This window comes from Ambystoma mexicanum, chromosome 11, assembly GCF_040938575.1.
Source record: "Ambystoma mexicanum isolate Mex_15411 chromosome 11, UKY_AmexF1_1, whole genome shotgun sequence".
NCBI classification, from domain to species: domain Eukaryota; kingdom Metazoa; phylum Chordata; class Amphibia; order Caudata; family Ambystomatidae; genus Ambystoma; species Ambystoma mexicanum.
This window is the reverse complement of record NC_090934.1, coordinates 900,386,420-900,409,219: the sequence shown is the minus strand read 5'-3', so window position 1 is coordinate 900,409,219 and position 22,800 is coordinate 900,386,420. Positions and strand designations below refer to the sequence as shown.

Sequence of the window (22,800 nt, the reverse complement as noted above, 5' to 3'; positions counted from 1 at the left end):
CTGTGGATGGAGGAGGTGGGTGGGAATGTACTCTGCTAAAAAGCGATTGTTCAATAGCAGTGCACTTACTAAATGGTCCTCCCCCGGCCCCCGGAACCCTGCTCCTTTCCATGCAGCACTAGGTCGGCCATCTGTGTTGGCCTTCTACTTTCCTTTCTTATAACTGGGAAGTGATTTATACCGAATGCACTTAATGAAACCACAGTGTCAGGAGACACCCCCCGCATCCTGGACTCCTTTACCTGTTCTCAATATAAGAATTGACCCATCAGGAAGGACACCAGATCTTAAGTGGTTTCATGTGTTTCTTTTCAGCCCACGCAGCCGACGAGGAGCTTAGACAGCAGTACGACGATGCCGGGCAGTATTCTTTTGTTCAACAAGATGAGAACGGTAGGTCCCCCATTCCTTGTTCTTCATCGCCCTTGTACGCACAATCCCCCGGATATTCAGGTGATTGCATGCAAAGGGACAGCTCCCCAGTAGCACATCAATGGCTTCCATACAGGGTCATAGCTTACATCTGTACTAGTGGTGCTAGTGGTCTTGAATGCATATCTGATTCCCATAAGGGTAAAAGTAACAAATGCCTCACCCAGCAATTCTCTGATATTCCCACAGTGTAGACAGCCACGAAGTACAAGGCGCCTAGAATGTCATGAAATGGAAAGGTCTTAGACTTTGGAAATTGACATCCCCCTCAGACAGTGCAATCACATACCTTTCATGGTTGGTGACCCCAGAGCGAACAGGCAGAAATTGACAATGTGTAGTTCGTACGAAGATACAAATCAATTATGGAGAAGATGAATATGTGTTACAGTCGCTGCCTTCAGCGAAGTGGCAAAGTTTAATTCACACAACACAGCATACAGACTCCCCTCTTTCATTAAATGTAGTCAGGGACAAGACATTTGAGGAAAGTATTTCTGGGCGCATTTGATGGCAGAACTTTTCTCATCGAGAAGTGTTGCAAATCCCAGCGTGCTCCTGCAATCCTATCTACTGTAGGACTTTAGCTTCCAGAATGTAATGTGGGATGGACAGTTGAACTCCAGTATACACCATCACAATACTGTGACCAAGCATGACACAAAATGTTCACCTGCTTCCCTGCATCACCAGCCTACGAGCATGACATTCTTGGTGTATACTCATTACCGCCCTTTTGGCAGGTTGGGGGAAACAACTTCACTTTGAGGTCAGTCTGGCTTTTGACTGTTCCAAATATGCCTCACCAGACCGCGTGCAAGTGTGCTTGCTCGTGTAGCAGAAGAGGGATCTGGATCAGTGCCAGAGCCGGGCGGCCACCCCCTCTAAGTCCCCCTGGTGCCCTATTAACCCCGCCCCAGCACCAAAAGCTGCCTCTGCTACTGAACTGGATAGCACCCATGGTACACCCAACCACCTGTTTGGTTTACCTGAGACACTAATGATCAAGTGCAAGTATCGCTTCTATGTATATTTTACTTATGCCATTCTGTTGCTTTTGTCAACCACCCCAGCTATTTCCCTTCAGTGGATCAAGGCCCTTTTTAGCGGTGTCACCAGGAAATGTTATCACTTGCACTCATCCCCTAGTCGCGCCACCTTCAATAATGCTCTGGTTTATTTATATATTTATTGTGCATTTGCACCCTAATGCCATCCTTTTATTTTGTTTCACTAGAATTACCCGAAGGAGTCACCTTGATTTCAACAGGTGCACCTAAGCTGATCTCAAGGCGTAAGTATTTTTTTTTTGCTACATGTCGCTGCAGAACTTTAATTAAAAAAAGATGACATTGGATGAAGCAGCTATTTTAACAAGCACAGACTTCGCCAACAGCTTTGGATATTTTATAGGATATGTATGGGGATTTTCAAGACATTCACCATTTGTGGGCTGACCATCATATGTTCGGATACTCACATTAGTGACCATGTCTTTTGATGATGGTTTGGGAATGGAGAAATGCCTTTTACACTATATGGGTACACTGCTTTCCCTGTGCCTCGGTGCATCATGCATGCCATAGCATTCTTTTATGTGTCCATCATTTTGCAATGCACTAGTTGGGATGTGGAAGGATACCCACGGCATGGAATACCTGACTTCTGTTCTTAGTCCGCTTCATCACCTGAGCCCTCTCCCATGTATGTGGCAATAGCTAGAAAGCGTTGTCTGCAGCACCAATCAACCAAAACTATTAATTGTATTTTCTGGAGAAGAAGAAGTTGATGCAAATTGCAAACCGTTTCGAATGTTTGTGCACGTAGGCTTATTTGACAGGCTTCACGAGCCAGGGCTTCAAAGCACTTTTATATCACAGCTGTGTCACTCAAGCCTTGGGAGTGAAGGGCCTGATCCATTGTGTGTCTGATTGGAATCAACGTTCCTTTTTATAAACCACGTGATTCAAGAGCGAGAGACCAACACAAAGGAGGGACGGACAGACAACCGTGAGAACTGACGAGTGGAGATCCAGAAGCCTATGCACAGTAAAAGAGATACAGGCAGCTAAATGATGACATACTTTGAGGGCAGCCGGAGTTTCTTGGGACAACCATCTAGATAGCTAGAATTGGGATTGGCGGCTATAATGGAGACAGACCTGTGTATAGAGACGGATACAGGTATAGTCAGACAGATGTGCAGACATGTAAGTGGGAGCATGTTCATGGATGCCGCCACGATTCGGCATCAATGTGCAAATTGTGAATCATGTGTATCCCGAAATGATCTTGCGGTTTGATTCAGATTGACCAAGAGCACATAGGGACTTCCACAAAAAAGGAAACTGTACTCAAAATTGAGGATGCCTCTTTGTGATAATGGAAGATGCTACGTATCGTTATATATGGTCTTTCCCCTTCTGTAATGGCTTGGCAGGTGAAGAACGATGGTCTGGAGGGTTGCCCAGAGCAATGCCAGTGGTTAAGATTAATTCTAAACCTTCCAGCCATCACCTCTTTGTTTTTGCTTTGTCACCCCGAGTGGGACAGGTATGCCCAGAAGTGGGTCCCGTGCGTGCTGGGCCTAGAGACCCAAGCTACTCCTCAATGATGAGGCCCAACAAGGCTGAAACATGTTTGGGCATACTTGTGGTCTCGTGCAGAAGGGATGTGACCTGGCAGTCCGGGCTGGACTGCCCCTTTTGGGGTGGGAGCAAACCTGATATGAATATGGTCTTTCCCCTTCTGTAATGACTTGGCAGGCGAAGAATGATGATCTGGAGGGTTGCCCAGAGCTATGCCTGTGGTTAAGATTCATTCTAAACCTTCCAGCCATCACTTCTTTGTTTTTGCTTTGTCACCCTGAGTGGGATGGGTATACCCAGACGTGGGCCCCGTGCCTGCTGGGCCTAGAGACCCAAGCTACTCCTCACTGATGAGGCCCAACAAGGCCGAAACATGTTTGGGAATGCTTGTGGTCTCATGCAGAAGGGATGTTACCTAGCAGTTTGTTTTGGACTGCCCCTTTTGGGGTGGGTCCAAGCCTGATTTGCATATGGTCTTTCCCCTTCTGTAATGGCTTGGCAGGCGAAGAGCAATGGTCTGGAGGGTTGCCCAGAGCAATGCCAGTGGGTAAGATTCATTTTAAACCTTCCAGTCATCACCTCTTTGTTTTGGCTTATTTGATAGGGCTTCCCGAGCTAGGGTTTCAAAGCACTCTTATATCACAGCTGTGTTACTCAAACCTTGGGAGTGAAGGGCCTGGATCATTATCTGTGAGTCTGATTGGAATCAATGTTCCTTATCCTAAACCACGTGATTCAAGAGCGAGAGACCAACACAAGGGAGGGACGGACAGACAACCGTGAGAACTGACGAGTGGAGATCCAGAAGCCTATGGACAGTAAAAGAGATACAGGCAGCTAAATGATGACATACTTTGAGGGCAGCCGGAGATTCTTGGGACAGCCATCTAGATAGCTAGAATTGGGATTGGTGGCTATAATGGAGACAGACCTGTGTATAGAGACGGATACAGGCATAGTCAGACAGATGTGCAGACAGGTAAGTGGGAGCATGTTCATGCATGAATGCCACCACGATTCAGCATCAATGTGCAAATTGTTAATCGGGTGTATCCCAAAATTATCTTGCGGTTTGATTCTGACTCACCAGGAGCACATAGGGACTTCCACAAAAAACGAAACTGTACTCAAAATTGAGGATGCCTCTTTGTGATAATGGAAGCTGCTATGTATCGTTATAGAAACTAGGTACAGGCAATTGGTTGGAAATAGAACCATTTTTTCTTTGATACATGATGTTGCCAGTGATGATGTATTGGTTGTATGTCTTTTGATGATAATTTCTTTTTTTAAAACGTCTATTGTATTTGTTTGAATTATTTAAATGGAACTTTTACCACAGTAAGTGGGGGGAGACGCGCGCAACCACTGCACTGATCCTCGTAACACACCCCTCCCCTGCAATATTGCCTGTCCCCATCTCACCATCTACATTTTGGGGTTAAAATTTGATTGAAAAAAATGCGAAAATAAAATTCGACTTGTTGCTATTTAAGCACCAGACCCACTGCCCATGCGTTATAAGTACCAACTTGTTACCTCAGAAATTATTGCAATATGTGACTCATTATTAAAGACGGTTGAATGTACTCAGTAAATAAGTTGCTATCAACAGTCGTTTTATTTGACTATATTTTTGTCTTTACCAAATGGTTAAATTTAGTCTTAAAACCCATTGTGATCTTTTGGGGTTTTGGTAACCGCATACATTCCCCTGTAACTCCCAGAGGTTGCAAAATCATAGGCCCTAACTGTGGGCTACTTTCCATTCAAGAGGGATTCACAGATACATGTAACTTTATTGTGATCTCTGATAAGCGCTATTGTGCCCCCTCGCAAATTGCCTAAGAGGTTAAGAAAACTCACACCTGGTGTATTTGTAGAACTATCTTGGTGAGGCTAAAGAGAGAGGCATTGGTAGCTGGGCACAGGTAGCAGTGGAGATCATCAGCACCACTCGCATGCTTCTAGCTCTGGAGAGACCTACCAAGGCAGCGGACGTGCCTCACACTATGCTTTGAATCCACAGCTCTTATCACCGCACACAATGACCAGGTTTGCAGCACGTGGGGCAACTCCCACTTTAAGACCTTTGATGGGGAGATCTATCACTTCCCCGGCACCTGCAACTACCTCTTTGCCTCCAACTGCAAAAGCTCCTACGAGGACTTCTACATCCATTTCCAGAGAAAAATCGTGGAACACGTGCCAAATATTGTCAAAATCACGATGCATTTGGAGGGCGAAACCATTGAGATCACAGACAGCATCATTTTAGTCAACAATGAGGAGTAAGTTTGAAGGTTTTGGTGCATACATGATGGTTCGGGGAGAGGTTTAGTAGCAGCAGGGGTGTTCATCATAGGCACCCCTTGTTGGACCTTTAACTAGTGGCAGCAGAATGTGTATATCACTAAATGCAGAACATTGGGCGCATGCAGCATTACCTTAACTTAGCCTGAGACCTTACGCATTGCACGGCCACTGCTGTTAGCATCATTTCTCTTTCGTAAGATATATCGTTTGTGTACATTTGTTTGTATCGACAGTTTTACAATAATAGAAAAACTACACCATTTTGGTACCTCATAAAGTATCATTACAATTAAGTAAAATAGAAAGGCATTATAAAAAAGGGTGAGAAGTATCATACAAAAATCATTTGGGGGTGATGATCCGAAATACTTAAAAATACAATTCAATCCTTTTTCATCAAGGGCACATTTAGTGGAACACAAGTGCCTGTGAGTCTCCTGGGCTGCAAGGGGGGCCTTCTGTTCCTTGGGTGAGGGCAAGGAAGCTCCACATGGGGTTGACATCATAGTCTGGGTTTCTCCTTTGATTCCTTTTGGGTGCAAATCTCTGCTGATCCGACCCAGAGCACGAGTTGGCCAACACACCTCCTCTAGAACGGTGCTAGGGAGAGAAGCAAGTATTTTCAAGTCGAATAAATGGGGGCTAAAAAGGGCATACCATGCAGGGCATTGTGATTCGCCGTTGTGGTGAAAATTAATGGGGTAATCCTCTTCAGGGTGTGTTTCTGTTATTTGCTCCCCCTCCAACGAATTGTGTGTCCTCTTGTGTAGTCAACACTTCACTTATTAACACAGAGCCTCTTTCTCTCTATCTCCCTTTCACCGCCAACAAGAGTTACCTTGCCATACAGCCACTCTGGAATCCAGATAGATAGGAATGGCTTGTACATCAGAGTGTCTTCCAACGAAGGAATGTATTTCATGTTCAATTATGAAGACATGATGATGGTAAGAATTATTTTCTATATCAGTCCCAGCACTGCAGGGAAGAGAACTCACACTACTCACTGCTTTTGGTGCCAGGTTATTCCTGGTCATGAGGGACACCCTACTCCAATTCTGGGCTTTGCTATTACCTTAGTTTTTATTTCAGTCCAATTTATCCAATTGAAGTGACCCAACACTGCAGCTTCAAGCAATGGACGGAGAAGTGAAAGCCCAGAACTGGTAAATTGTGTCCCTACTGACATTCATCTGGCAACCGTACTCACAGCAGTGGTATGAGATGAGTGCATCAGACCTTGAATGTGAGGCTGTCACATGCAACCTTCTGGAAACTGTTTTGAGGGGCTTCTATTGTGCCACTAGTATTACCACCGTAGCACAAGTCTGTCTTTAGACGCACAAATGCCTTTGTGTAATAAACATTTTGAACACTTAGATATGTCACTTGCCAGTTGTTTCTCCATAACTAAATCCCACCCACCCTGATCCTAAATTCACCCATTGTTGGCCCGATGAACCCAAAGCTATTTCAGGACTGGTCACACAAACCTACCTCACAATAAGCACTTGAATCCTGCCCTGCTGGACCTTTACAGGTTCTTGAACGAGGAGCCACACACAGCACTTCCAAAACACTTGGCACGACTGGTCTGGAGCATACTCACATGTTCCAGATCAGTGTTTTACCAACACAGCTCTTCTTAAGCACATGCATGCTGCAATGTGTCCTTCCTGCTCTCTCACAAACCCAGTTCCATAAATCCCCCTACATCCTGGCGCGCACCCCCTGTTATTCCAGTACTGTGACAAGAAGACGAGTCTGACAATCCTCTCCAATCCCAACCAACAAACCCTCTGACAGTTCGAATGCTGGAAGCCACGCACTACTCTGTTGCATATGTTTCCTGACCTGAAGTTTCTCCTGCTTTTTCATTTGAAATATCTAAGATTCTTCCATTATATCCCGGCGGTACTGAGGTCTTTGTTTCCATTGATCGTGCATCTCATCCTTAAGTCGTGTCTCAATTATTCATGATGGCCTTTAGACTTGAATTCTGCCACTGCATGAGTGTACCCATAAACCTTCATTTTTAGACTTGGGAAGAATGTGTCTCTTGCACTGAAATTCACAAAGCCATTTTAATGTAAATTGATCAGGACTAGTCGAACCTCCTCCAGTTGTTCCCACTGGGGTTCAGTACCTCGTGGTCCTCTGGATGTCAAATAGGGCAAATCCTTCCCTTGCAAATCCACCCGAGTGATAATCTGATCCTCTCACTTGTTTGATTGGTCTTAGAAACTGATGACAGATCAATGTAAATCTTAGTGGCAGTGCAAGGTTTCTACTGAGTTTGGTACTACCATGAATCTGGTGCTCCAGGCTTACACAGAACCATCTGAAATGAACACAAAATTGTACATTGTGTCCTATGGCACCCACCCTTACATCAATTACCCACCCACTTATTAAAAGTGTATTTAAAGTTTCCTTTAACATCTTCTAAAAGTTCAATAAACTTGTACACTAACTTCTAGTTTGTTTAGTTTGCATTTTTGTTTGAGGATTTTTTATCAATGGGATTGTGTTAAAGTGTTTTGTAGGTGTTATGCATCCACGCTTAATGTGTTTTCTCAAGGATATGTGCACTTCCGCTGAAGAATTACAACAGTAAAAGGAAGGAAAGAAACAGGTTGGGGATCGCTTTAGGGGTATAACTGCCGTGGTGTAGAAATATTACCGCAACATTGCTGAATTTTGTCAAAAATGTTTTAGGTCGTTTTCTTTACCTACAGTGAACATTTGAAACTGGATCTATCCTTATGAACATATGCATTGTAGGGTAGTTAGGAGCACTTTAAAGATCAGAATGAATGTGAAATATTTTTGAGGGAATGTTTTTCATTCGTATGTGTAAGAGACACGTAGAGCCCATTGCATTAAAAAAAGAAAACGTATCAGAATCAGATGTAAAAGGGCAATTCTAATAGGTGGTTCATTGATGCAGGGGTGGACTGCATAGGACATAGTGTAAAAACAAGTCACAGCATTAGTGGGAGAAATGTGCCCTCTTCCATCCACCCACTGTTCCATCAAGCCATAGAGGTATTTACTGTTGTGTAGTGCTCTTTATTTAACCTTTCTGTGTCACCATTTCAGTCCCTTCTCAGTATCACAATGGCTTACGCAGCAGCGAAGTCCCTGGGACAAGGCTGTGGCCCAATGTTTATCAGTTGACCCGAATGAATTCTTGTTCTCATAAGCAGCAGCCACAATTACCTCACAACCCATCTTCCTTCATTGCAGCTGGAGCTGGATGGGAAATATGCCAACACAACCTGCGGGCTCTGTGCCGACTTCAATAACATGCGTGACAATGAGTTTTACCTGAACGGTAAGGATAGGAACAACAGCCCTCGTATACCCCATCCAGGTGGGCAAAATAGGTTTTTGCCACAGGTGGACTCCCGAAGAGAAATTTGCAAGGTTATCAATAGAGTTTGATCAACAATATTAATCCCTGGTTGGGAGAACTCAAAGCAGTGTTATTACAGTATTAACGTCAGTGTGGCCCAATATCCCAAATATTTAGCTTGCGACTGAAGGACAAATAACACCAAGCTTGGATTACTTCAGTGAAATCAATGGCGCACACCTGTGGGGTCGATATCGCATTATCTTTGCCCTTTGAAGGCACAGATATCGAGATGTTTACCTACCTGGTCATTAAGTGTGCATGTTGGGAGTAAGTTGGATTGATTGAAGTGTTGCTACCATGGACACATTTAACTCCTTCACCTTCATTTTTGTGTAAGGTGCCAAGATGACCCCGAGAGAGTTCGGCAACCTTCAGAAGATGAACGGCCCTACAGAAGAGTGCAATGATCTAGAAGTCGAGCCCCTCAACAACTGCACTGACCATGTAAGAATTAGAATCCGCTCTCAAACAATATCTTTTTGTGATCTTTTCAGTGCAAAGGAAATAAGGCAAGCATTTTCCAGAATGTGTGCTTCTTTTCCCCAAGCAGTTATTTATTAGTCGACACGAGAGCGTGCACCCGGAGCCAGTCCGAATTCACATTCATATTTCTGCAGGTGCCTACCTTTATGTCCTGGTGGTAGAAGGGTTCATGTGATTCATGTGTCAGTGGGGATTGGCCACTTCCATCTGGTTTCTTGTCTCAGTTGCATCATGTGAGTCATTCTCACTTCACCCAAGTCCAACCTGGATACCGTGCGCCAGTGTCCACCTTGAAGCTGTCCACTTGTTTAGTCTCACAGAGTGGCTACTTCAGTATAAGGCATTGCGTAATAAATGATATACCAGAATGCACTTCACCTCATAGTCTTATTTGCAGCAAAAATTCCAAGTTACAGGGTAGTGGGAAAACCTGTAAGTGCATGTGAACATCCTTTGCTTTGACCCTTCTGCTGTGATAAGATGTAGGGGCCTGCTGAAAAAAGTGCCCCGAGGAAGCCCCAGAGAGGTGCAGTGCGTAATACTTCACCAATGAGGAAATTGCCCCCAGCACCCTTGCGCCTTTACATTTTCTCCTGCCTTTCTCCTGAGCAGCATAAATATTGCGAATCCATACTGACGTCTGAGCCCTTTCATGATTGCAATGCTTCAGTTGCCGTCCACCCCTACATTGAAGCTTGTGTACAGGACCTGTGCCGGTGCAACAACAATGAGACACACTCCTTCTGCCTGTGCAACAACTTCGCTGAGTACTCCCGGCAGTGCTCCCACTCTGGTAGCAAGCCTCGGAATTGGAGAACACCAGATCTGTGCCGTAAGTCTGCAGTGGCCACGATTCCGTTAAAACTACTTTCTTATGGTTTCATCTGACCCACTTCCACGCTCCAGAAGCCCCCGAGATCCCTTTCTCGTTCAGACTCGCTGATATTCTGGGTCAAACGTATCACTCGAAATCTCAAAAAAGCCCCGTTTTGGAGATTAAGTCCCACATAGAATGAAGTGGAATGCATCTGAACAGATCACAGCCCCCCACCCCCTCCCCCTCCAAAGACAGACCCTCAGGACATTGCTGAATAATCACAGAGGGCTTGTCCTGGCTGCTTCCGGTGAATGTACCTGATCTATTCCTGGTTCCATGTCTCATCATCACTTGTATTAAATACATTCAGTGCCCCCTCCACACCCCTGTTCCATGCCAGGTCGCCTCTACAGAGGCCCTCTCTCCGCCCCCGCCCCCCGAGCCACTTCGACCTCACTCCTCCTGCCTCTAGCTCCTACAAAGGGTGGGTTTTCCCTTCCCCCACCCACACACCCGACACTTACCTTAATCTCCCGCCACTGATGCACTTCTTCCTCTTCTGTTTCACACTCGACGTGCCCCACCGCACCCACTACACACATCCTACCCACCTGCCTCCTGTGCTCACGCTTGACGTAACTCCCCGGGCCGTGCAGTTCTTTGACGCAATGCAAGCGCATCATGGTGAATACTCGCGTTGCACTTGCAGCGCGACAAAGACACGCCGCCATATATCCCGCTTAAAAGTAATTGCTCTCCATACATACTAGTCCTATAGCCTGGGGTTGCCATGGAAATACTTGCCAGGGAAAAGAGCGACATGAAGCTATTTTCGGAGCATACCACTTATATAAGTGTAGTGGCACACAAAGGAGGGGTCTCCTAATCGTATGTCACCATAAAGTCAGAGGCGCCACCAAGGGGTGGCCAAGGGGGGGCCACTGACACCATTATAAGTACATTCCCCCCTGCACCCCCGGCCTGGCTGCCTCTTATGAATGCAACTTCGTGTGCCACCCCAAGTGACCTCATCAGGCCACCCCTATGAAACATATCTGGGGGCGCCACTGCGTAAAGTACGTTTTTGCTACAGGGCGTTTCATTCACTACATTCACGAACCACAAACGTGTGTACATTGTCCACCCATCAGGCAAACAGCCCATGGCTGCAATGGTCAAGGACATACAATTAACACATTTAACCATGTTGTCATTACCCTTTCAGCAATCACATGCCCTTTTAATATGAATTTCGAGGAGTGTGGCACGCCCTGCGTGGACACCTGTTCCAACAACGAGCAGTCAACAATGTGTGACGACCACTGCTCTGACGGCTGCTTCTGCCCTGCAGGTAAGGCCCTCCCAGACCCCCGCCTAAGCTCTGGTACTGCTGCTCTTGAAGGTTTTTCTAAGGAGTTTGGGTGAGGGGAAGCCTTCTGATTTCCGTGGCATTTATGCAGTGCTACAGGCTAGCAATCCTAGCCAAAAAGCACCAGATCCTTGACAGGTCTACGTTTAGAGCCCTGACCTCCGTCCGGTGTCAGGGCTCATAGTCTATCCAGATATATCGGGCATAGACAATAGAGCTAGAAAGAAGTTGTGGGCGTAGAACCATAGTGTTGGGTTAAGTCCTTGGCATGGTAATGTGGCTTTCAATGAACAACGCCATTTCATCCACAGCACGTGCTGCCCTGTACTTAAGTATTTCTCTTTTTCATGGCCAGGAAGGGTATTTGATGATTACACTGACATGGGCTGCATCGAGGAGGCAGAGTGCGCTTGTAAATTCAATGGCAAGATCTACACCAAAGGCACGGGTTATCAGACAGCCTGCCACTCATGGTAAATATTCTATCATTTACTTAGTACCAGATGTTCTAGGGCAACAACTAGCCAACCTCTCAGCTAGATCTGCTTTTCCAAATTTCATAGTGTGTTCAGAATGAACCTCTGATCTTGTTCTGGTGTCTTTTGGCCTGAATGTAGCTGCAAAATTCACTTCATAAGTTTGTGAGGGCGGTTGTTTTGGCAAATGGCCCTTGTGCGACTGCATTTCACCTGATGGGCCTATTTTCAGCAACTCTTCCAATCTACGGGGCAGTGAGAACTCCTCTAAGTGCCTGTGAAAATCCTTTGCTTTGGCCCTTTTGCTGTGATAAAATGGAGAAGCCCTCCTGAAAAACAGACACTAAGGAAGTTCTTGAGAGAAGTAGTTTGTAATACGTCACCCAATGACCACGAATGTCACTGACATCCTTGCTCCTGTACAATTTCTCCTGGGCAATAGAAATATTGTGAAGCTGCGCTGGCTCCTGAGGCCCTGTAATGGTACAGTTGATGTCCGCTCTTATTTTGAAGCCTGGGATTTCAGGGTTGGTCTGTTTAGCGTACTTTTCCCATCACCACTTTACTCCCCTGAAATTAACAACAAAGACATTTGTGCAGATCCTATTCGTGCCCCAAGTTGGGACCTCTCTGTTCAATCAAGGGTGCAAAGCAGGCAATATGCCCCTATGCCAAAACAGGCTAACCTCCCGTGGTGTGTCCAGGTGGTAATGCTGCTCTTTCTCTTCAGCACCTGCATTGGAGGCAGGTGGAACTGCACGGACCTCCCCTGCGTTGGGACCTGTTCTGTGGAAGGAGGTTCTCACATCCGCACCTTTGACGAGAAAGACTACAACTTCCACGGAGACTGTAGCTACGAGCTCGCAAAGGTAAACTCAAGACTGTACCATCAGCATTGCTTCTGGTGGAGAGGGATGCATGGGAATGAGCAATTGGTTATGCAATGCTTCTAAAGCCCCCGTTGCAGCTGCAAGACACTGCACATGCAATGTACCCTTTTGATGGATACCCCTTTTCTCAAGCATTGTACTGCCATAAACCAGTCATGCTAAGGGTCTTTCTTCTATAATCCCTTCAACAGTGCTTGATTTGTAAGAAAATAAGTGCCAACGCCCAAATATTTTCTTGCACGTCACTGACACATCGTTGTGGGCAACTCCTAGTCCACTGACGCCACCCATGCCTGCTCCATACAGTACCAACATAATAGGTTTTAAGGCTGCATATACCACTGGTCCATTCAGGGTGATGGACGCATGCTGTGATTTACAGATACCAATCAATGTAACATAGTGTCTTGAAATAATATAAATATTTAAGTGTTTCTTTCAAACACATTATTGTTAATACTTTGCCCTCATTCTAACAGTGGCAAGTGAAACATTTTAACAAACTATCAATAGAAAATAAGAGCCAACACGCTTTCCTTCTATGGTAAATTATTGGACAAATGCAGGCAAAATTATTACTGAACTGATGAACGCGCTTGTCAAACACTGCAGCAAGATCACCTTCCTTGGTCTGGTAATCATGCTAGGCACTTCTCTTTGATATTGGCCCTTTCACTGACCTTGCCCCTGTGTTGTATCTGCTGGCGGGTGACTGGCCTGTTGTTGTCAACCCACATTGCTGGTTACTACAGTAGATCATTTGCAGCAATGTCATGCAGGTTGATTGGAGCAGTGTGCAGGCATGGCCAGCCTCAGTGCCCAACATTGTCACCCTCTAACTCATTGGTATTCATGTAAATGTATAAACAGCCATGCCCTGCCAGCCTGGGTTATCAAGGTCATGAATAGCAATGAGCAAGACCAGGATGAAGAGACCCAGGTCAGCACACACTGTTTTTTTTATTACTATCACTGACTGACAGTTAAAATAATAAAGTTGCCAAACCACCACAACATAATCAAGCTAGGATGGGAAATAAGTGCCGGGGCTCAGAAATAAGTGCCAGGGCTGAGGCCTGGCAATCCCTCCCCACAAATGAAGCACTGCCCTTCAAGCTTCAGCTCATAAGGTTATTACTGACCGTCAACATGTACTTTGTGCCTATTCAACGTTTCTGCCTGAGCTCACCTGTGTTGCATACCTCTCGTGCCACGGATCGCACTGCTGTCAATCGTGCATGAGGCGCGGGTGAGGGACAACAGGAAATCTTTAAGCTCTCTGTTGCACTTTTCTTCGCAGGACTGCAGTGGTAACTCTTTCAAGGTCCTGGCAGAGCTACGCACGTGCGGCAAGACGGAGACCGAGACCTGCCTAAAAAGCGTCACCATCAGCCTGAACGGAGGAGACAAGGTAAGTGACCACCTAAAATAGAAAGTCAATAAAGAGGGTACGAGTCGAAAGAGGCTCTGAGAAGGCCCTTCTAGCCACCTTCTGTTTCTGTGGTTGAGGAGAGGAGGTCTTCCGTTCTTTAAGGTTGTGTGGAAGAGGTCCTGGGTTTTCTAATGGAGTCTCTCAATTAGAGACACATATTGTGATGGAATATTTACGGAGCTCTTGTACTCCCCTGAAAGACATTTAAATTGCACTCATTTATGCCACTCTTTCACAAAATATTAATAATGTTTGTGCGTCTAGGGACCTATCAGTGAGACCAAACCCAATATCTAAACATTGCCAGAATAGTTTAAGCAGAGATGCCTGTACCTGCGCAGCAACTATCTTCAGAGGTCACATGTTGCAGAGGGAGGGCAAAGGGAGTGGTAAATATGCATTTCAGCAGCTAAAAATGGTGGAGCCCAAATTATATGGGCATGCACACACTATCTTACGGAGTAATAGGAAGGCTGTGTGGCTCTTAGGACCTAACACCCCTTCTCCAGATTCAGTCAATGTGTTTTAACAGGATCATTTTCGCAACTCCTCTGCCTGTACCCATTTGCATATAAACTGTGAGATATTGAAATGTATCACCCTCCAGGAGCTGCAATCTCTACATCATTTTGTGGATCCATGAGCCACGCAACATGTGGCCTTTGTCCCATTGAGGCTGTTGAGTTGTTCCACTTGGCTACCGCTGCAAGGCTTCAAAGTGGATGCAATGCAAGGGGGGATCAGGGAAGCGATAATAAGTGAGGGACTAGCGGAGCAGCCAACCACGGTTGCTGGTGGTAGCAGGTTGTGAGATAGAGCAAGGAAGGGACACAAGAATGTTGGTGAAAATCAGAAGCTCACCAAAAGGATGTAAAACAGATAACATTGAATTCCCATGCCTACAGCCAGACATGTCTTCTTCTCTTTCGCTTTACTTAAAAAAAAAAATTAAAGAAATCTAACTCTGATTTCTGTAGTGCAATTCTACCACCAACGCCCTACAAGAACTAAGTCATTTTTCCTTTTCTGGGTAGGCCAAGTTTCCTAGAGTTTTTGTAACAGATATCTGAGAGATAGACCATAGCTCGGAATGTGAAGTTCAACATGCTCATGAAAATTGCAGACTTCCCATCTCCAGGTGTCGTTCAAGTCCAGGGCACTATTGTGAGTGGCTTTTGAGGGAAATGGGCCATTTGTTTTCATGGTAATTCCTTTACCCGCCAATTGAATACGTGTGGCTTTTCATTGAGAAGTGGTCAGTTTGAGTCAGGTAATTGGCAATCCTGTTAATCATTGTCCACCTTCATCCCTTAGACTTTCTTCATTAAGCCCTGTGGCACCGTACTCATGGACATGGCCGTCACTGACCTGCCCATCATTGCAGGTGAGTTTTGAAGGACTTCTCAGTGATTCTGTGCTTTGCTTGCCACCTCAAAGGGGGCAGAGTCCCCAAGTTTTACAGCAGTAGCCTCTTCTAAAACTTTGCCCTCCATCTTTTGTGTATGCAGATGGTGCCACTGTATTACAACCTTCTAAGTCTTTTATAACTGTGCAAACAAGCAATGGCCTCCAAGTGGAGGTTCAGATAATGCCTATCATGGGAGTCCGTGTGCGGCTGGAGCCACACCTAGAGGGGAAGACATGCGGTAAGTCACACATGTCTCAACGTCTTGTTGCATGCCTCGTTTACTGATCATTTGAAATGAGTGGAACTCACCTCTTTCTTGTTGCTTCCGAAAAAGGTCTCTGTGGAAACTTCAACAAAAACCCGGCCGATGATTTCAAAACCCCTAACGGAGGTGTGGAGGGCACTGGCGCATCGTTTGGAAACCACTGGAGGACCCAGAGTGACTGTCCAACTATCCTACCCAACCATGAGGACCCTTGCTCTGCCAGCGTAGAAAACGGTAGGGGTTTTCAAGGAAATCCCAACAACAAAATTTGCTTCAAACTGCAGGTGGACACAGTCAGAAAGGTGGTTGGGAGTAAGAGTATCCACTAGCTAGCCGATTCCCATTCCCTAGGACTTCTCATGGAATTCCCCCTCACTAAAGTCAAAACCAGTGACATAGGCTACCACATAAATCAGTGAGCAAAACCAGGCATCCTGGCCATGTATGGATCCTGTATGCAAAGAGGGACAATCGGTTACCATTGAAGTATCAGGTTGGTTCACAACTAGCAAATATGTTGGGAAACAAAAAGTAAATTAATATTTAAAAAGGGTAACGTTTTTTAAAATATGTCAATTAGTGTTTCTTCTTTTTATTATTATTATTATTATTATTGTTATTATTATTATTATTATTATTATTATTGCAGAGGTTAGCCCCAGAGGCTAGGCTTGATCAGGGGTTCTGTGGCAGCCTCTGTTTCTTCACTATTCCAGACCACACCAGTGTTCAGAGGGCTGCAGGTTATGATGTGATGAATCTTTGTACCTACTGCTGCCTGAAAGCATCCCCACGATACTGCAGAATGAGCACTGTCCTGAATCTCTGGGATTGTAGAATATTTCCCAAGTGCTGGAAAGCCTCCTGGTGGCTCATGCTAGACCCAGTGTAGTGTATGTGTTCCTTTGTGTACACAGAGAAATCTCTAGCTCAGACCCTAGTTGCCACAAATACAATTGTACAACATAAGAATAAAAACCTATGAGGCCAGTGAACCTTGGCAAAATGATCATCCTCTACTTTAAGAAACAGTGTAACATGTGGCAAGCCTTCCTTTTCCCGGGCCTGGTCCATTGCAAAATGATGTCAGTAAATGAGAGGAAATAAAGAGACGAATTACATTGCATCTTCACTGAGTAAGACAAGAGCCATGCTTACTCATGTGGCCAGCAGATGTTTGGAATGTCAACGACCATCATTCCTAGCCGGTGTAGTCAGTGGCGAAAGACCATGGAATTGGTAACCATGGTCCAACCAAACCATGTTTATACCCTGAGACACAGGGAAACTAGAAGCAGGTCATCAACTAGAACTCCATACCCAACTTCCGTGCCGCAGCAAAGACCCAGACCAGTCCATCTTTAGTCATGGCGGCATAACCATAACCAGACAATATACCCCCAGGAAGGTAGAATCAGGAAGAGAGCATTGTCAGTCACGGAGGCGAAGTCCGTGACCAGACCCGGCTCCTATATGGCCGAAAATCCATGGTATTCCTACGCACTTGCGCATTGCTATTCAGTCCCTCTACCCCTGCTTGTTACTCTCATCTTTGCTCTTTACTTAATAACCTCTCCTTTATTTAACCATTATAAAGATGCTGAAGTCAGCATTTGTGGCTGCTATAGTAAATGCCACATGGTTTGCCATTTAGTACCCTTTCTCGTTGGTTTGTGGCAGCATGACGGCTGGAGATCGCTTTATTATCACCACAGGGGAATTCAGGGGTAACCGCCTCCTTCCCTCTCCCCTTCTGCAGAGAGGTACGCAGAGCACTGGTGTGAGACGCTGTCCGATCCTGAGGGACCCTTCAAGACATGTCATGCCATGGTGAACCCAAATGTCTACGAGCAGGTGAGGGCTCGTTTCTAACATCAAATGTCTGCATTCACTTCTGGTGACAAGAGGGGTAATCGATAGGACCATTTTGGGCTCTTTTGAGAAAACAATATGCTTGGTTTTAAAAATCATTACACATCTACAGAACCCCAGACTGTATTTGACCAACAGGTTGAAGCTCGTGTTGTATGCCCCCTTATAGTTTATATGACCACCATGTTGGGGTTCTCCCCGGAAAAGGTGAACGCCAGAACATGCCTGCATGAAGCAGAACACACTTTTTTTTAGCTTTATATGTAGCTTTTAATGTTCTTACATACTAGTATAGGACAATTGTCCGGTTGAGGCTCCTGATATTGTCATGATTTCCCCAGCTGAAAGTTAGTGGAGTGGCCATGACGCATGTGTAGAGCATGACCTCCTGCACTAATGTGTGAGAGCTAAGAACAAATCCTGGCCTCGCGAGTAACAGTCTTCACATGTCCAATACCCACCACTCCAGTTATGAGTTAATTGCAATTTTATTGGGACATTTTGATATATTCTGTTGAAAGAGGCTCTGTGTGTATTTCTAATCTATTTTTTGCAATATTCCAAAATTCAGAATTGTATATTGCAAGGGTGAGGCTATAATCTCCCCAAATGACACAAACATTCAAGATGGCGGAATGGGGGAGTGCCTCTAGGAAAGTGTAAAGCGTCCGCTTGTTAGATTTAAAAGTGATGCATGAGTCATTTAGATCCAAATTGAATTAGGTGTTGGGGCTGACAATAACAATATTCGTGTGTGTGTGTGTGTGTGTGTGTTTGTGTGTGTGCTTGTGTGTGTGTGTTCCTGTACGCTTGCCTTAGTAGGACCAGGTTACGCAGCTTAAGTCTTGTCCAGCTACTGGCAGAGAAATGAGGCGAAGAAGTGGCAAGGGCACTGATGGGAAGATAACTTGTGTGTGTCAGCAGACTTGCATTTCATTTCATCATTAGCCCACCTTTGGTAAATGCACAATTCCCAAATAAACGCAAAAGTGCCTCTTCCCCACCCAACCCAACACATTAGGGATATTAAAACCATTCCTCCTCCGCGCAGAGAAGTTTCCATGTGCTAATTTTCTTTTCAAAATTATCTTTCTCAATTATTCCTTCTCACTTTATTGGTTCTGAATTATTTCTCCTTAACATGTTATGCTTTTGCAATCATTTCTTTTGAGTGTTTACTGTCGAATATAATTTTGTGTTCACGCCTTTTTAATTAATGTTATCTTTTGTTGTTGTGGGGATTTTTGATATTGTGCCTTTTCGTTGGTTCCTAGTCAGGGCCCAGAGGGAGACCCGCAGTCCTCTAACATCTATGTTTCAAAATGTTCTTATGATTAAGAGAAGGGGATGTGATTTTCGAGGGAGCTATTTTCCTAAGAAGCATATTTTTTAAAGCAAAATGTTTACTGAAAAGCATTATTAGAAAGTTATTTTCATATGTTGTGTCTGTTAGGCAGAAACCTGTGCAGTTCCCTCTGGGACCACTGCAAAAGATTTAGGACTACAGGTGTTTGGCAGTAAACCCACTTGGTAGCAGTCTGTACCACACAGATTCACTTGGTAGCTGTGGCTGAGCAGTCAGACTTCCCTCAAGAAGAGTTAGGCAGTATACAGAGTATTCACAATAGGTCAAGAGAACACAATAGAACAAGTAAACACTGACCAGGGCTTGGTGTAAAAGAGATAGAATTATTTATTTAAAACCACATCTAGAAAAACACACAGGCACTAATAGTAAGCAATTAAAAAACACGGTCACTAAAAGATATACACTCCCTTAAAAGAATATTAGACAAGTCTTAAGTAAAGCCCCACTTATTTTCAGACAGCGGTGAGCGCTTAACGTAGATGGCACTCTAATCATTCGTTTTAAAAAGGGAGAGAAAAGCAGAGAAGAAATTGAAACAGATCCCAACACTTTTTCACGAACACAACAAGAGAGGAAGGCAAAGGAACACCATGAATTCAGAGTCAGTAGGCCGGATCCGCTTTAAGAGGATCAAAACGAAATGTGTCCAAGGTCACACGGTTGCAGTGCACAAAAGTCTTGTAACGGTTCAAAAAGGAGTTGGATCAAAGAAAGGGACCAGTTAGAGGGTCAAGGCGGCCAGCGCAGTCCAGAAGGTTAAGGAGTTATTATTACCTCGTAGCAATCTTTAGAAAGGGAGGCCTGGCGGACACGGTACCTTAAAGTGGTGAGAATACTCCAGCGGGGGCAGTTGTTCCTGGCAGCGGATGCAAGTTGGTGCTTCGTCCGGGGGAAGAGAGGATCTCGTCGGGGAGGAAGACAGGAGTCCGTTGCACTGCCAGGGAAGAAACCAGCTGCAGAGTTTCTCAGGAACAAGGCGCGGTCCGTTGATTCGCGGTTCAGTGGTAAGTGGCTATCTGGCTGCCGGGGTGCTTGGCACGGGCAGTTCGACCACAAACCAGTCTGGGGTACGAAGAAAAGAAGATAAACTGGTTGTGCCCACCAGTCAGGGGAAGAAGCCTCTCCAGCCGGGAGATCTTCTCTGTAGTCGGGAAGTGGTGAGTCGGTTCCGCAGGGCTCCACCGGTGGTGTCGTCGTCGTAGGTCGGCTCAGCTTCTCCCTCGTCGGATTCTCAGGTCCTGTGGCGACTTCTGAAGTTCCAGTCCCAAAAGCCCTGCTTTTATACAGCATACCCCCATTCACCCAGCCTAGCTGTCAATCAAACATGCTAAGTGGTGAGCCGGCCGGCTCACCACTTGGGCCAATCACACAAGAGTGTGACTTGAGTTACCAAGGTAACTCAGTCCAGGGTGCCTAAACCCCTCCCACACACCCTGTGGTACCCAGACAGAGTGGCACCACTTTTGGAGGCTTCTGTGGAGAAGCCCGCCAAAAAGTGGAACAAAGGGCTCGACTTGGGTTGGAGTTACAGAAGAGAACTCAAACGCCATTTTAGAATCGAGTCCTGGCAAAAAATACCAACTGGCGAATTAATATTAAATAAATAAACCGGCGGTATGTTCGAGGCAATGAGAATTAAATAATTAAAGTTGGTATCCTCGAACAATGGGAAAATCCCATAGGGACATATTCGCGGTCAAATATAAAAAGTAGTATCCACTGCCAGCAGCCAAAACTCGATCAGGGGGGACAGAGACGTGCCCCCTCGACTAATAGGCCCCGGGGCAATCGAATTGCCCCCACCAGTACGTCCACAACATGATGGTTTGTACTGGTTTCTGTTAATAATTTGGGACTAGTAAAGCCAATGGTGACTTTACATGCCCTGGGAGACAGGATTCAGTCCCAGGGTATGGAGTCTATGGTGGGGTGTCACTACGACACCCCTGTGTTACGGCACGGAGGGTGCTGTGTAACACACATAGTAAAAACACAGGAGACCCTATGGAGTAAAGGACCCCATAGCCCATAAAACACATTAACAGTCAAAGGAACACCATTAATCATGTCCAAGAGTGGGAGAAAAAGAGTCTCACTCTTGGCCGGAGAAAAAAACAAACTCCAGAAATCCAGCAAAGCTGCTGGGGGACTCACTAGGTTAGGAAATTCAGCCTAAAGAGAGATTTCTCCCTAACACTCGCCCCCCCCCCCCAGACTATGGGACAGGAGGATTTAATCCACTCCTGGATGAATCTCATATCTCTAGTCGATGACATACATCCTAGAGAGACCAACAGCATTTTGGTGGTGACACCCTGACCTGAGCTCAATGGTGAAATCAAACCCTTGCAGGCAGATTGACCATCTCAATAGTTTTGGGTTTTCCCCTTTCATTTGCATTAACCATCTCAAGGGTTGGCGGTCAGTCTGAATGACAAAAGTAGATCCATACAAGTATGGCCTAAACTTCTTCAGAGCCCACACAATAGCAAAACACTCTTGTTCAATGGTTGCCCACCTTGTTTCAGGATCCTTCAGTTTTCTACTGATGAAGCAAATGGGGTGCTCCCTACCTTTCCCATCCAGACTGAGGACTGCATCTATTCCTACATTTGAAGCATCTGTTTGCACAATGAACGTTTGGTGGTAGTCAGGAGCTCTGAGTACTGGGGCTTGGCAAAGAGCCTTTTTCAGGGTTTCAAAGGCCTGATTGCATTCCTCATTCCACCTAACCTTTTTAGGGAATTTAGGAGAGGAGATGACATTCAGTGGAGAAGCTATGGACCCATAGTTCTCAATGAAATTCTTGTAATACCCAGTGAGACCTAAGAAGGCTCTCACCTGGGTCTGAGTAGTAGGTGTTGTCCAATTTTGCACAGCTTCAATCTTACTGGGCAAAGGCCTTTTTTTCTCCACCTCTACCTCATGTCCAAGGTAGACCACTTTACTCTGTCCAATCTGGCATTTACTTGCCTTTATGGTCAGATTGGCCTTTCCAAGAGCCTGCAAAACGTATCTCAGGTGGTCCACATGTTCTTCCCAGGAATTGCTGAACACTGCTATGTCATCCAAGTATGCCATGCAGAAGTCTTCCATCCCATTCAGAACCTGGTTTACCATCCTTTGAAATGTAGCAGGTGCATTTTTCAATCCAAAAGGCATAACCTTAAACTGGTATAAGCCAACTGGGGTAGAAAATGCAGTTTTCTCCTTGGCATGGTCTGTCAGGGCTATTTGTCAATAGCCTGACGTAAAGTCAAATGTGCTGAGGAACTTGGCTGCACCAAGTCTATCCACCAACTCATCTGTCCTTGGCAAAGGGTGGGCATCAGTCTTAGTGACTGCATTAAGAGCTCTGTAATCCACACAGAATCTAAGTTCTTTAGATCCTGCCTTAGGTACTAACACAACTGGGTTAGACCATGGACTAGTAGAGGGCTCTATTACCCCGGGATCAAGCATCTTGTGGACCTCACCTTTGATGTGGGTTCTTACATTTTCTGACATTCGATATCCTCTGATTTTGACTGGCAGACAGTCACCAGTGAGTATGTCATGCTGTCCCCAAGGGGTCAAGCCTGGTGAAAGTGAGAACAGAGAGGCAAACTGATTTAACATAGACTTGCACTCTTCCTGTTGCTCAGGTGTCAGATTTGAAGAGA

The 22,800-nt window shown here is 45.4% G+C and overlaps 1 protein-coding gene across 1 annotated transcript in view; it reads left to right on the top strand.

The window, feature by feature from the left end:
- LOC138505064 (mucin-19-like) overlaps positions 1 to 22,800 on the top strand; it is a 424,600-nt gene that overhangs the window by 340,276 nt on the left and 61,524 nt on the right. The window contains exons 50-56 of the mRNA XM_069625388.1: positions 8,543 to 8,673; positions 11,283 to 11,408; positions 11,782 to 11,899; positions 12,633 to 12,771; positions 14,093 to 14,203; positions 15,539 to 15,608; positions 15,733 to 15,870. Coding sequence (XP_069481489.1) covers positions 8,543 to 8,673; positions 11,283 to 11,408; positions 11,782 to 11,899; positions 12,633 to 12,771; positions 14,093 to 14,203; positions 15,539 to 15,608; positions 15,733 to 15,870 — 833 coding nt within the window. The remainder of the gene's footprint in view (positions 1 to 8,542; positions 8,674 to 11,282; positions 11,409 to 11,781; positions 11,900 to 12,632; positions 12,772 to 14,092; positions 14,204 to 15,538; positions 15,609 to 15,732; positions 15,871 to 22,800) is intronic.